This window comes from Geotrypetes seraphini, chromosome 4 (assembly GCF_902459505.1).
Source record: "Geotrypetes seraphini chromosome 4, aGeoSer1.1, whole genome shotgun sequence".
Lineage (NCBI taxonomy): Eukaryota > Metazoa > Chordata > Amphibia > Gymnophiona > Dermophiidae > Geotrypetes > Geotrypetes seraphini.
The window spans coordinates 281163846-281178094 of record NC_047087.1 but is presented as its reverse complement, the minus strand read 5'-3'; the positions used below and the strand labels follow the sequence as shown (position 1 = coordinate 281178094).

The 14249-nt window shown below is 39.4% G+C and overlaps 1 protein-coding gene across 3 annotated transcripts in view; it reads right to left on the bottom strand.

The window, feature by feature from the left end:
* The window catches only part of PYROXD2 (pyridine nucleotide-disulphide oxidoreductase domain 2), a 147380-nt gene that overhangs the window by 27593 nt on the left and 105538 nt on the right, over positions 1-14249 (bottom strand). For all 3 annotated transcript variants that reach the window (XM_033941060.1, XM_033941061.1, XM_033941062.1), the window contains 2 exons: positions 8021-8127; positions 3654-3774 (listed from right to left, as the gene is read on the bottom strand). In XM_033941060.1, the coding sequence (XP_033796951.1) occupies positions 3654-3774; positions 8021-8127 (228 nt within the window). The remainder of the gene's footprint in view (positions 1-3653; positions 3775-8020; positions 8128-14249) is intronic.

Here is a 14249-nt window from a genome sequence, read left to right as displayed (position 1 = left end):
CTGCCATCTGCTTTGAAGGCAAAGCCCTAAAACCTCCTATTCGAGTTGCCATGTAGTAAAGACAGTGCAAGCATGCTTTGCACAGATACATTTATTGTATCGTTTAAAACCAATGCAGTCACAAGTTTACTTTTGTGCTGTTGTACAAGAAATGATTTTGTCGCGGCTGGACTACTGCAATGTCTTGTACCTGGAAATAACTAAAACCAGGTGCAGGGCATTGCAGGTGATCCAAAATGTTGCGGCTAGATTGATAACTGGAACGCCAAGACATGAACATATTACCCCATATCTCCCCAACTGCATTGGCTACCAGTTGTATTTAGAATCCAATATAAAGCAATCATGCTATTTCATCAATTTTTATATGGCACGATTCCTGAATTTTTTAAGAGTTTGATGTCTTGTTACCAATCATCAAGATCATTGCGCTCTGAAAACTCAGCACTGTTGAAAGCAAAGACCAATCCCAAGTATGCCATGACCTTTTCATGTGCAGGAGTATAACTGTGGAATGGTCAAATTTGGAAATGTGGGGATAGGAGTTCATTCAGGAAATTGCTGAAAACGCAATTATTCGTTGATACATTTCTTTGAACATTTGACCTATTGCAAAAATTGAATCTTTCTTCTTTTGTTTTTATCTGTTCTGAGCTGTTTCAATATTTTATGTATGTAATTTTATTGAAAACCGTTTTGGAATAAAACGGCCTTTTCTGACATGGAATCTTAATCTGGTTCTCCAAGTGCTTGTGACTCCACCCTATGAGCCTCTGGATCAAGCTTCCTTGATGGACCTTACCATCGACAGTGTTTTTGGTGGTGATTACCTCCATCCAATGAGTGTCAGAACCAGGATTTATACTGCAGAGATCCTTTTCTTAGGATTACAGATTCAGGCGTGATCTTGAGCACAATCCTGTCTTTCTTGCCGAAAGTGATTTCCAGTTTCTACTTCAACCAGTAAATATGCTTGCCTGCCTACGCGCTCTCTCCGGTTCAAGAAAACATGATAGGGTGTTAAAATAATTGGATACGGTACCTAGAAGTTATGAACAAATTTCGTTTGTCAGATCATCTGTGCTGGCTGGAGCAGCCCATAAAGGTCAAATATCATTGGAAGCAATAATTTCAGGGTGGATCCATATGGCCATACTTCCGCCTATACTGGAAGTGGAAAATATTCACAGAAATCAGTCATCCCCGTTTCCTTGCAGCTCTCTAGTACAGACATAGATTGCCAGGCCATTCTTCTGCACAGTATAAAATAGATGTTGACACCATTGTCGCATCAAACGTGATCCATTGCCTCCAACACTGCCCATCTGCTGCCCCCCAGATGGGTGGTACATTGTTAATCTAACATCTCCAATAAAATCTGTCCACCTCCATTATTAAATAGTTTTAATTTAGACACTATTTATTCTATACTTTTTTTCTTTTTTTGCTGAACTATATCATGGTTTTAATCAAACTCGACTACTGTATTTGAGCATACTCATAATATATGAAAATACTGTTTTACTGCTTTGATTTATGGCCGTTGGTTTTAAATTTAAAATAGATGGAGGACTCTTATGTAAACTGAGTAGTGTAGTAATATGTTTAAAAAGCTAATAAACTCCAGGAGGCACCATGGATGTGTTAACTTTTGGCGCCGTGCTGGTGAGGTAGTAACAGTGGTTGAGATATGAAATTACAGGGAGGAAATGTGAAGTCCTAAATGGGATCATGTATCTGTGAGTTTTCCAAAGATATGAGCAACATTTCTAGAGACAAACACTCAAGCATAAAAATACTTTGTTCAAAATGGGAGGAAATGTGCCAAGACCAGAAAGGCATACTATTTTCAATAAAGTTGCTTCGATTGTGTGTCTTTGACAAAAGTCTTTTTAAAATAGGACTCTATGTTTTTTGTTACACAGGGTTGAGCTCTTAGTGAAAGGTCAGCCTCTTTTCTCTCTCTTTTATAATTCATACATTCTGTGAAAGAAAGTCAGACAATGTCCACTACAGTCCTTTCACCAATAAGAGAGATTTGTTTGAACTGAACCACTTGCACTAGTTTTAACGTCTCGAGACTCAGCTATGTCTGGAATTTGTTCACTGAAGGATGGAAAAGCCAGTGCACAATGTTCCAATTAGTCTTAAAGGAGAACCATATGCTGGATTCAAAGTTTGCTCTTAGCTGAATTTTAGTTACTGGGGAACCTACTTGAACAGTTCATCAGTCTGCTTTACTACAGATGCTTCTGTCCTCACTGAGAAACTAGAGTTCAAAAGACTGTAAAGAATAGCATGACCATAAACACAGTGCAGAACTCTTCAGAAGGAACCTGCTGAACTACAGTAGTACAGAATTGCACTTCTTTGTTCAGACTTGGTGTTTTGTATATATACTGTCTAGTGCTTAGGGGCGGTCTAAGTATGTCTGCAGAAATCCATGCATGCAGCATATACAGGATATATCTAAAAGCATATCATGTATATCCAGTTCATTTAGATTTCTGTATGGTAGACAACAAACACTGTGAGGACAATTCTATAATTGGGCACCTCTATTTAGGTGCCTTGATAACACGCAATAGGAGGCTTTTTTATAATGACATCCATGCACCCAGATTCTGTTATACAGTAGAACATAAGCATAACATGCCATCAGCACATCTAACATTTACACCAGCCTTAGATCTGGAATAACTGTGGGCAAATAAATGTGTCAGAAATGCATGTAGCCTACAGTATTCTGTAAGATATGCACATAAGTGGACACTCCATCAATGTTTGGCCAATGTATATGCCTCCTAGCATTTACACGCTATACCACTTACTCATGCTCTTAATAGCGCTTAGCTGTCTTGCTGCTACTTTCGCGGGTATCTGTACACTACTCCCCAAATTCTATAAATAGTGCCTAAATTTGGGTGCATGCCCAATTTACTAATAAGCCATTTAATGCCAATACTTGGGTGCTAACAATCAATTACTGGTGTGAATTGGCAACAATTTGGATTTACACGCACATATTGCTAAGCGCTATTCTATAACGATGAGTAAACTTTTTTAGCACAGGGGCGTGGCCAGGGGAGGGTCACAGGCAGGTCAGAGGCATTTACTAAAGATGTGTGCATTATTATAGAATTTGGGGGATCCATGCCTAATTTAGGCATGAGGATTTACACCAGGTTTCAGTTGGTGTAAATTCTTGCACCTAAAATTTGGGCACAGATCCCAGTGCTGAGTGCTATTCTATAAATGGTGCTCAGCTTGAAGCGTGCATTTTTTGTGCACCCCAATCTGAGTGTCATTTACTGGATCTAGTCCTTATGCATAAGTGACAATATTTTTTAAACTTAAATACACAAGGGGCACAACATAAATGCAGGCACCCAGTTATAGAATTGCCTTTTACATCTTTTGTTCCAAGAGTCCCAGGTGAAGGTTTTATGTACAGTTTGCATGTAAGAAGGAAGAGAATGAAATCTGAACTTACTCCTTGCTCTTCTGTATTATCTGCCTCAGTTTAGAATAGGCAATCAGTGGCTTGTTGCTTCTTCCATTTGAATAGTTTTTCTAGACCAAAGACTACAAAAAAACGTGACACACTAAAGCTTTTAATATGTCAAATGATAATTGTTTTGATATTTACATACCTGGATGGGCTCCACTGCCACACAAGTAAAGGCCATTGACTGGTGACCTGTAGTTTGAATATCCAGGTACTGGCCGTGCAAAGTAAAGCTGATCCAGTGACATACTTCCATGAAATATATTCTGAAAAGAAAATGATGTGAAGGGGCATTTTCAATATAACATCTAAATCTGAGTTTAGACATTTGGGGAAAATTGTCAGAAACTCCAGTCAAGAAAATTACCATTTTCAAACCAGAAAAAAATATGTTTTTTTTTAAAATGACCATTCCTAGATATGTTTGCCCTGAGGGCCAGATTCTATAAACGGCACCAAGCGGTACCTACATTGTAGGCAACACTCAGCGCGGTTGTTAATTTAAAAAAATGGTGCCGTTTGTAAAATCATACCTGGTGGCGCCTGAGCGGACTTAAGTGCCACTAGACGTTCTAGACATAGGCGCCACTCCATTAGACAAGATTTTCTCATGCCTAGTTTGGTGGCACCTATGTGAGACGCCTAACGAAGCCTAAGTCATCCACGTCTATTCTCCGCCCATAACCATGCATACTTTTTAACATAGGCGTTGGATGGCGCCTCCACTTAGGCATCTCTAGGTGTCCTAAGAGTTTGGAGCTGAACTCTTAAATTGCTAATTTTTTTTTAAATTTTTTTGATTGGCTGAAAACCAGCATGGTCAATCACCATGCCAACTAAGCCAATTAAAAAAATTGTTTGGCACAGACCCCGAATTTAGGCGTTGCTAGGCGGCCGCAATAAAGGCACCTAGCAGTGCCTAAATAGGGTTCTGTTTATAGGATATGGCCATCAGTGTGTCCATCTGTTTGAATCACTTCAAAAAAAATCCAAATGAAAAACGCACAAAAACCAATCATTGGAATGTAAGAGGGGCCAACATTCTTAGCAGACTGGCTAAATGGACATCGAAGCAGAGCAGTGGGGCACCTCAGAGGGCACTGCAGTGAATGTCCCCTAAAAGGTCCCAGGCACACATCTCACCATAACCCTCTTACGTTGTATTGTATAGTGAGCCCTCTAAAACTCACCCAACTATACACCACAATAGCCCTTATGCCTACAGGTGTCACCTATATTTCAGTAGAAAAGGTTTTTGGTGGGCTCACATTTTTCCCCACAAGTATACTAGTTAAGATATGGGCCTGGGTCTACTGAACTGACCACTAGGCTACTCCAGAGACCTGTTTGCTTACTAGCCATAACATCTGAAGCTGCCATACAGGCTGGTATTTAGTGTTTTATTCACATCTGTAACCATAGGGGGAGTAAAGGGTTTCCCATGCCTTCAGTGGTCATCTGGTCAGTTTGGCCCCTATTCATTATTGAAACAGGTCTAGCTTCAAACGTCCAAGTTTTGCCCTGGACGTTTTCTGCAATGTTCCATCATTACAAAAAAAACATCCAGATCAAAAGTCTGCCCTAATCCCCAAAACATGCCCCCAACACATCCTTTCAAGATTTGGATACATTGCAGACAAATAGCATAGAAAACCATCTAAAAATGTGTTTTGAAAATGGCAATTTGGACATTTTAGAATATAAAATATCCAAATGCCACTTGTTTCTCTTTTGAATGAGCCTCTTAATCACCCATCCAAAGAGTTGACTATGGCACTATATAGGTTTCATTATTTATATTAGTTGTAGAGAGAAGGTGATTCTTTGCTATTTTTAACTTGACCAACACAATAATAATAATAATAATAACAGCTTATATACCGCAATACCGTGAAGTTCTATGCGGTTTACAGAAGATTAAGCAAAGGTAACAAATTGATTGACTTTAAGAGGGGAGGAAGGAAGAGAATTAATAGGACAGGAAATCCATTGTTGAGGAGAGAGAGATCAAAAGGACAAGTTAATCGCTATAGAGGGGAGAGAGAAGAGAGGATCAGTTGTCTAGATGCTTTAGGAACAAGTGTGTTTTTAGACGTTTCCTAAATTCCTCATAAATTATCCACAAGAATTATCCAAAGATTCTGATATCAAATAGATTTCTTTTCCTCTTTGTGATTATTTTATGGTGATTCTATAAGCATATTTACAAACAATATTTCTCAAACCATGATGTTCCCTGATTTTTGTATTGCCACTATCAAAATATTAAAAAAGGGGGAATAAAACATAGGTCAAGAATTCAGTTCAATGAATTTAGTATCAACATGTGATTTATTGTTTTATTTTTATTGAATAGTTAGTATTCTTAGAATGTGATCAGCACTGAACTATATGAAAGAAAGGGATTTCCAGGCACTGTTCTTTTTTCATTTTAAAATAGGATAGTATCATTTTACATTTTAAGTATAGACATTTCTAATTTGGGGGGAAGGTGGGTCAGCCCCCGATGCTTTCCTTCTCCGAGTTTTCCTCTGAGCTTTTAACTCAGAACACATTTCTATTTTAACACTGGTGGTGTCAGCCTTCATTTGCAACCACGAGGCTGTCACAGTAGCTGGTGCGTCTACGCTCTGTGTCTGGTCACTAACTACCATTGGGTGACAGCTGAAACTCCCATCTCCAGGGACTATCAACATCACTTCACAGCATCTGAAGCCCCTACCAGTCCAAGGTACATAATCTAGAATCAGAAGCCATGCCCAGATCTATTGCAATCTCATTGTAATTTATATCACTGAATATATTTCAATAAATTGTAGAGTAACAAGTGTAATAAATGAAATGGCAGCATTACCACTTACATACTAAGTTGGCCTGTTCCTTCCATTATTTTGTCTACTCTATCACTGCACTTCTATTCTCTTTAGCTGTCCTTACAGCAGAATTCCTTACCTAGGAGCCACAAATCATAGATTCTTCCAAAGCTTAGCATTTCTCTACCGTATATACTTGAATATAAGCTGCGATTTGGGGGCCAAAAAATGGCCTCAAAATGGAGGTCTCGGCTTATATTCAGGCCATCGCCTACCCGCCCCTCCTCCCTGACCTATTGCAGACCTCCACAATGCCTGATGCAAGACCCAGTGGTCCAGCAGTGGGCTAGGACATGAGGCCTCGAATGGAGAAGGAGTTTAGGAAGATCGCTCCTGCTCCATGCACCGGCTGACTACCAGGGACCCGAAAGGTACATGGGGGAGGTTGGAGGGAGGTGTGGCTGTCAATTTTGGCAGGCACAGGAGGCAGAAGGGATTCCATTGCAAGGTCGTCGAGGAGTCGGGAGTTGTGTGGGGGAGATGGGTAGATGTGCGTGGGGGTTTTTGCAGCGGGGACTGGAGACGGGGTTCCCTCGTATCCCGGCCCACCGCTGGACCACTGGGTGCAGAGTCTGACAGGGAGTGAGAGCCTGGGTGCAGAGCCTGGCAGGGCAGGGAGGGAAGAGGCTGGGTGCAGAGCTTGGCAGGGGAGGGAGGGAGGGGCGCTAGGTGCAGATCCTGGCAGGGCACTTGAATATTAAGCCCCCGTTTTATATTCGAGTCAACCATTTTTCCTCCTCGACTTATATGCGGATCGACTTAGAACAGGGGTCTCAAAGTCCCTACTTGAGAGCCGCAATCCAGTCGGGTTTTCAGGATTTCCCCAATGAATATGCATGAGATCTATGTGCATGCACTGCTTTCAATGCATATTCATTGGGGAAATCCTTAAAACCTGACTGGATTGCGGCCCTCAAGGAGGGACTTTGAGATCCCTGACTTAGAATATACACAGTATTTATTTGAATGCACTCATCTTAAGTGTTTACATACTAAAATACACATAAATAAAAATCAAAACATAACAAATGAGAGTAACATAAATAAATATATACCCTTTGAGCTTAGAGAAGCTCATAGCTACTGTCTATTGCTTAGGACTCTATCCCATAGGATATGAATGTTGCCTCCAAAGTTAACTCTCATGTCCTGAGGGGCAGTCAAGTCTGGCAGTCACACCAGAGTCCCAAAATGGCAGCTTGTAGTATTTTCACCAAGTCAAAATGATGCTAATACATTTAATTTTTTGATTTCCAGAATTAAACATAAATGAATACCTGATTCCTTACCTATGCTGTTAGTATTCTTATTATATCATGCCTATAAAGCTTTACCTATATCAGTGCTGATCTTATTAACTTCATTCTTTTATCCTATTGCTTTATTTATTTACCATTCTGTTTGGTGCTCAAATCTAAAGTAGCCATCATTATTTTCTCTTCTACTAAATCACGCTAGCGGTTTTAGCGCCAGGAGCTGCGTTGAATGGCCCACGCTGGTCCTGATGCTCATAAGAACTCTATGAGCGTCGGGAACAGCGCGGGCCATTCAACGTGGCTCCCTGTGCTAAAACCGCTAGCACGGTTTAGTAGAAGAGGGGGTAAGTGTCTTTAGTAGATAAACATTTTTCTTTACTTACCCCTTCAGGGAGTCCAAATATCCTTTCCAAATCAGGTGGTGTTAGGATGTCTCTTCCTATCACAGAAGCCTTAAAACCTGGAGCATATTTTTCTATCCAGTCAAATACTGAAAGAAATTTCAAATCAATTATGTTGTCCTATTTGTTTTATTTATTATTTCATTTGCAATATAATGTACATCAAAGAAAAAACTTTTGAATAGAAATTTATAAATTTCAATAGCTCATTAAAGCATCATTAACCAAAAAACATGGGGCTTCTTTTATAAAGCAGTGATAGAGCCTTTTACCGCGGGCCGGCGAGGTAAATGCTTCAAAGCTCATAGGAATTGTATGTGTGTTGGAGCATTTACCTTGCCGGCCTGTGGTAAAAGGCTCTACTGCTGCTTGATAAAAGGAGTTCTTAGGAAACAATGTACATAATATAGAGCACAAAATAGAAGAGGAGGAAATCCCATGGGGATTTACCTTTTACCATTAAAAAAAGTATTTAGTTGCTGTCTCTTCAGCAAGAACACATACTTTATCAAATTTAGGACCTGATTTTGCTAACATGTTAATGCAGTGGTCTCAATCTCGCAGCCGGCCAGGTACTATTGTGAGCACCTTCAGACGCTGAGAAGAAGCACGAGCAGGCGTGCAATTTTGCGCTGCTGCTCAGTGCTGAGCGGCTTCCTTAATGGTTCCTGTGAATTTTCACGGAATTCGCAGAAGCCATTACGGAAGCCGCTCAGCACTGAGCAGCAGCACAAAATTGCGCGCCTGCTCGTGCTTCTTAGCGGCCAAAGACGCTCACAGGCAGCCAGTTAACAGCAGGTCAGGAACTTGGAAAGTTTGTTCCTCCCCGCTACACCTCCACTGACGATCACCAGTAGAGGTATGACCCTGAGGTTAGGACAGGGAGGGCTACAGAGCCTGGAAGGTAGGGAGGGTGCAGAGTCTGACGGGGGAGGGAAGGAAGGAAGAGGGCTGGGTGCAATACCTGACATGGGAGGGAGGGAAGAGTGCTGGGTGCAGTGCCTGGAAGAAAGGGAGCTGGGTGTAGAGCCTGACAGGGCAGGGCACTTGAATATTAAGACGCCCGACTTATATTCGAGTCAACCATTTTTTCCTCCTTTTGGGGGGAAAAAGGGGTCTCGACATATTCGGATCGACTTATATTCGACTTTATACAGTAAGAACAAGCATTTACGCCAGCCATAAATCTGGTGTACGTGCACATACCTATTGCCCATAAATACATGTTACAGTATTGTTTGTTATTTGTTATGTAAATAAGTATGAGTCCTACCCATTCTTGGCTGAGGCTATGCCCATGTGTATGCCTACCTGTAAAATATGCACTATGTAAGATATGCCTATATTTACAGAATAGTGCTTAGGTGGAACTTTGGCATGTGTGAGTGTATTAGAGCGTGTATATCATAATTCTCATCATTTACATGCATATGTAGCAAGCAAATTTTAGTGCGCACTTTATAGAATTACCCTCTAAATGCTGACCTTTATTTCAATAAAGTTCTAATTTCAGATGGTAACTTTATATATATATATATAAATATATATACACACACACACACTCGGATAATCACGAATAAGTTATTATATTAAATCCAAGTATATTTAAGCATAATATAGCTCAAAACTCATCATTATTAAAGACTTTTAACTGATTCTTATAAGAATGAGGCCTCAGAAACTCCTCCCTCCGCCTATGATAATGAATTTATATCAGGCAGGAATTTCAGTGTATATTTATCCTCACTGGCCTTAATTCATATTTACCAAAGTATTTACTTTATCTTAATTAATTTATTACATAGAGACTTGTTTTCTTTGTAGACTATATAAATATTAATCCGATGAAATTGATACAAGTTCATTATCATAGGCGGAGGGAGGAGTTTCTGAGGCCTCATTCTTATAAGAATCAGATAAAAGTCTTTAATAATGATGAATTTTGAGCTATATTATCCTTAAATATACTTGGATTTAATATAATGACCTTTATTTCTAAGCATATATTCCAACTAAACAAGGTAACCACATTACTTTTCCCAAAACTGTGAGCCGACTAACTTTTCCCAAAGCTGTGAGACGACTAACTTGTAGGGGTGGTTTTTTTTTGGAGGAGTGGGTTTGCAATTGTTGTTAACCCACTTTTAGCTGATCCTTTAATTTTGCACAAATAGGGTAATTCTATAAAATAGACACTAACATTTACGCATATAAGTGTTTAGAACACTGGCATATATGCACATAAATACTGATAATCTACCTAAGCTCTATTCTGCAAATATGTGCATATCTTATAGAGTATTTGACAGGAAAATATAACAAATGCGCGGAGTCTGACTGTATCTTCCACTTACATATTTAACTTATAAAATCCTATTAGTTAACCATGTGCCTCCAGCAGTTAGGTACAAGCACTTTATTTATTCATTCCAGCTATATGCCTTCGAGCCGCAACACTTGACCCACAACTCTACAACCTATTGACCACGACCACAGAGTACAAAACCTTCAAGAAAGAAATAAAAACCCTTCTATTCAAAAAAACACATAAAACCGAACTAACACAATCAGGAATGTCCCAAGCATCACCTGCAACTACTACATATGTACCTCCAATATCATGATAACTCAGATGTAATCCTTAGCAACTCAAAGAAATGTACAAACTACTCCCTAAATACTTCTAATCGCTGGACAATCCATTTGTAATCCGCCTTGAACCGTAAGGTAATGGCGGAATAGAAATCCCTAATGTAATGTAATGTAATGGTTGGAATAAATGTTCATACCTAAACTAAACTAAACTAAACCTTAGGTTTGTATACCGCAATACCTAACCACATACTTGCAAATATAACTATTTATGCTTATATTCTATGAAAGAAAGTAGATGCCTACTTTCCTTTAGAGAATATGCTTCTATTAAGCACCTATATATAGGCACATAGGGCCGGATTATATAAATGGCACCACTGTTCGCAGCCGCCTTAAAATTGGCCGCTAATCAAGTGTCAGTCATGCCATTTATAGAATCGCACCTTCGGGAAAGGTAGGTGCCAGAAACGTACACCAGGGTTTTGAAGGCCTACATTTCCGATGCCTACCTTCGAAGCAAACTGCACCTACGGAGGTGCTTTATAGCTCCTAACACCACTTCCAGCATTAGCCATGCCTACAGTGGCATAAGGTGTCATAAAGTGCCTCTATAGATGAAATTTGGACGCTGGTAGGTGCCTTGAAAATTGTTTTAAAAGTGCTTTTAAATGGCATTTTGCCCTTAACTCAGGCACCTAAGTTAAAACACTATTTATAGAATATGGAAATAAAGAGTATTACCCCCAAATTAACTACACAGACCATTCTCTGCCCATGGCAATGGTACTGCACCAAATTAAGAGTCGTTGTTTATACAGTATTTGATAAAACAGGAAGCTTAATGAGCATGAGAACTGGACTACACAATTTTCAAATAGCTAGAGCAGTGGTTCCCAACCCTGTCCTGGAGGACCACCAGACAGTCGGGTCTTTGGGATAACCTTAATGAACGTGCATGAGAGAGATTTGCATATAATGGAGATGACAAGCATACAAATCTGCTCCATACATATTCATTAGGGCTATCCTGAAAACCTGACTGGCTGGTGGTCCTCCAGGACAAGATTGGGAACCACTGAGCTAGAGTATTTGCAAAGTGTACACATCTCTGGAAATGCCTGTTTTAACCTAGACAAAAATATGTATACACTGCAAATTTGCAAATTCTTCTGGTGGGCAAAGGAGAAAAATTCTCAGGCAGGTTAATTTACTCAGGAAAATTGCTTGTTTCTATTCATGGTATTTCTTCTGTAAGAAAAATGGGCTCAAGAGGATAGGTTTAAAGTTCACTAGTGTAAAGACTGAAAGATTGTATCCTTGCCTTAGGATCAGGTGGCCCAAACAAGGAAGACATGGAGTTTTTTTTTTTAATAGATATGTGAGCTTTGGGGGGATTAACTTTTTTATCCCTTCAAGGTGGTTATTTTATAATTGACTGCAGTGATGAAAAGTATGTGTATACTTTAACTCCATAGACTTCTTTGCCAGATTTCCAAAGCAAAAGCATACAATTTCATTTTCAAAAATACCACTGGAAAAATGCTCACAGAAGTTTGCAGCTCCCAACTTGTACAGATATATTTCCAAGGTTAAAATATGTGCATGCATTTGAAAATTCAGAAGTATCATTCAAGAATCTATAGATCTATCATAATTCCGTAATTCACTACATATTTTAAACATAAAATTACACATTTATCCACTTACACATATTTTAAACTTATAAACCACCCTGCCCCCATCCATAATAATATTTGATAATAATAATTCTTGAATGATAAAGAACAGTTTTGGTGGGAGGGTTATTGGTCTGTAAGAATATTGTACTATTTTAAGTGATGTCTATAATGTAAATGTTTTAATTATTGTTCTTCACTTATTGAAATTATTTTAAAATGAATAAAGATTATTAAAAAAAAAAAAAAGAATATTCTGAAGTATACTTGTATTCTTCATCATTAAGCACGATATAATTAAGCACACCAGTAGGTGACACCATTGCTCCGTGCAGAGACAAACAGCTCTCCCAGAGCTCAGGGCCAGTCTAAAGTTTTGAGCGTATGTAGCCCTTCTCATGTGTACTGATTACCTCAGTTTTTGCTTTTTTTCTACTCTGTTAAAAGTTGGAGTAACTATGCACTCTCATGTTTCAAAGAGTTTCACTCTTTCTTTCAACATTGTTTTTGTCATCTTTCAGTTTTTGATTCTCAAATAAAATGAAAATGACTTTATTCTATTATTTTAATTTTACATTCTGTCTGTGGAATAATGGTACACAGCAAGTTAGGTTTTTAATCTTGTCCTGAATGTAGTAGCAGAATCCAGAATTTTGGCCATCTATCTCAGGTGTCTCATCTGTTTGTACTTAGAAAAATATCTACGAGTATATAGCCTGAAATAATCATATTCATAGCAGGTAAGAAAACATATTCAAGCCTTTTATGAAAATGATGTATTTTCACGTTTGTGCCTGGGAAAAAGATTAGGTCTCGGACCAAATTGAAGGAGAAAAGATTCAGCATCAAAAGCAGTTGCTGCTTGGCAATCTCAAGGATTTGTTCTCTGAATATCATTCACGTTATGAACGGGAAGTAGGTTTTTCAACATTTTGCAGTCTTTGTCCCAAATGATGCATTACCGTTGGTTCCTTGGGCATGAACGTGACTGAAACAGAGTACCCCTTATATTGAATGCTCTGGTTCAGGAACAAATGCAAATCTGAATCTAATATTTTGCACAGCTTAGTCTAAAACCTTAAGCTAGTCATACATAAAATTTCTTGAAATTCTGAAATGACTGACTGGGAACCACTTCACATGGAATGACCCAATGGAGAGTTAGGTAACGGCCAAGATCATAAGGAATAGCAGCAGTAGGTTTTGACCCTGGTTTTGTTGGTTGTCAATTTAGAGCTGTAAACCACTAGGCTACTCCACCACTTCACTACTTTGTAACTTCATGGCATATCTGCTACCGTGTTTCCCTGAAAATAAGACACTGCCATATATTAATTTGGGGTCTAAAAAATACACAAGGGCTTATTTTGGGGGGATGTCTTTTTTTTGTGTGTACAACGATCATCTCTCACCCATCCCCTTGTGCAGCCTCTTTCTTTCTTTCCTTCCTCCCATCCCCACCCTCACACCCCCATGCAGCAGAACCCCAAAAGCAGTTTCATTGTGTTGCCTTAGATCTAAAATAATCTAAGCATTGTTCTTGTTTGCCACATCTTCCCTATAAAATAGAGCTTTAAATGGTTAATAAATAAACAAATTACAGATCATCCTTAAACTGAATTTCAGATGTCATAACATTTCTGAAATAAAAAAAAGTATTGAGATCTTTGTGGAACAGATAATGCAAAGCCATTCCTCCATGCAGTAGAACCCTGATGATCCGTCAACCTATCCCTCTATGCAGCATCTTTCATCTCTCCCTCCCATCCCCCCTGTGCAGCAGAACCCCACCGACCCTCCTACCGCAAGGCTGGCATACCTCCGTTCCAAACAGCAGCGATGGCAGCACTGAACAGACTGCTTCGCGGCCGTCCCCGCCAGGGCCTTCCCTCTGCTGCATTAGTGATGTGGTGGCATGGTGAAGGCCATGAAGCAGCTTG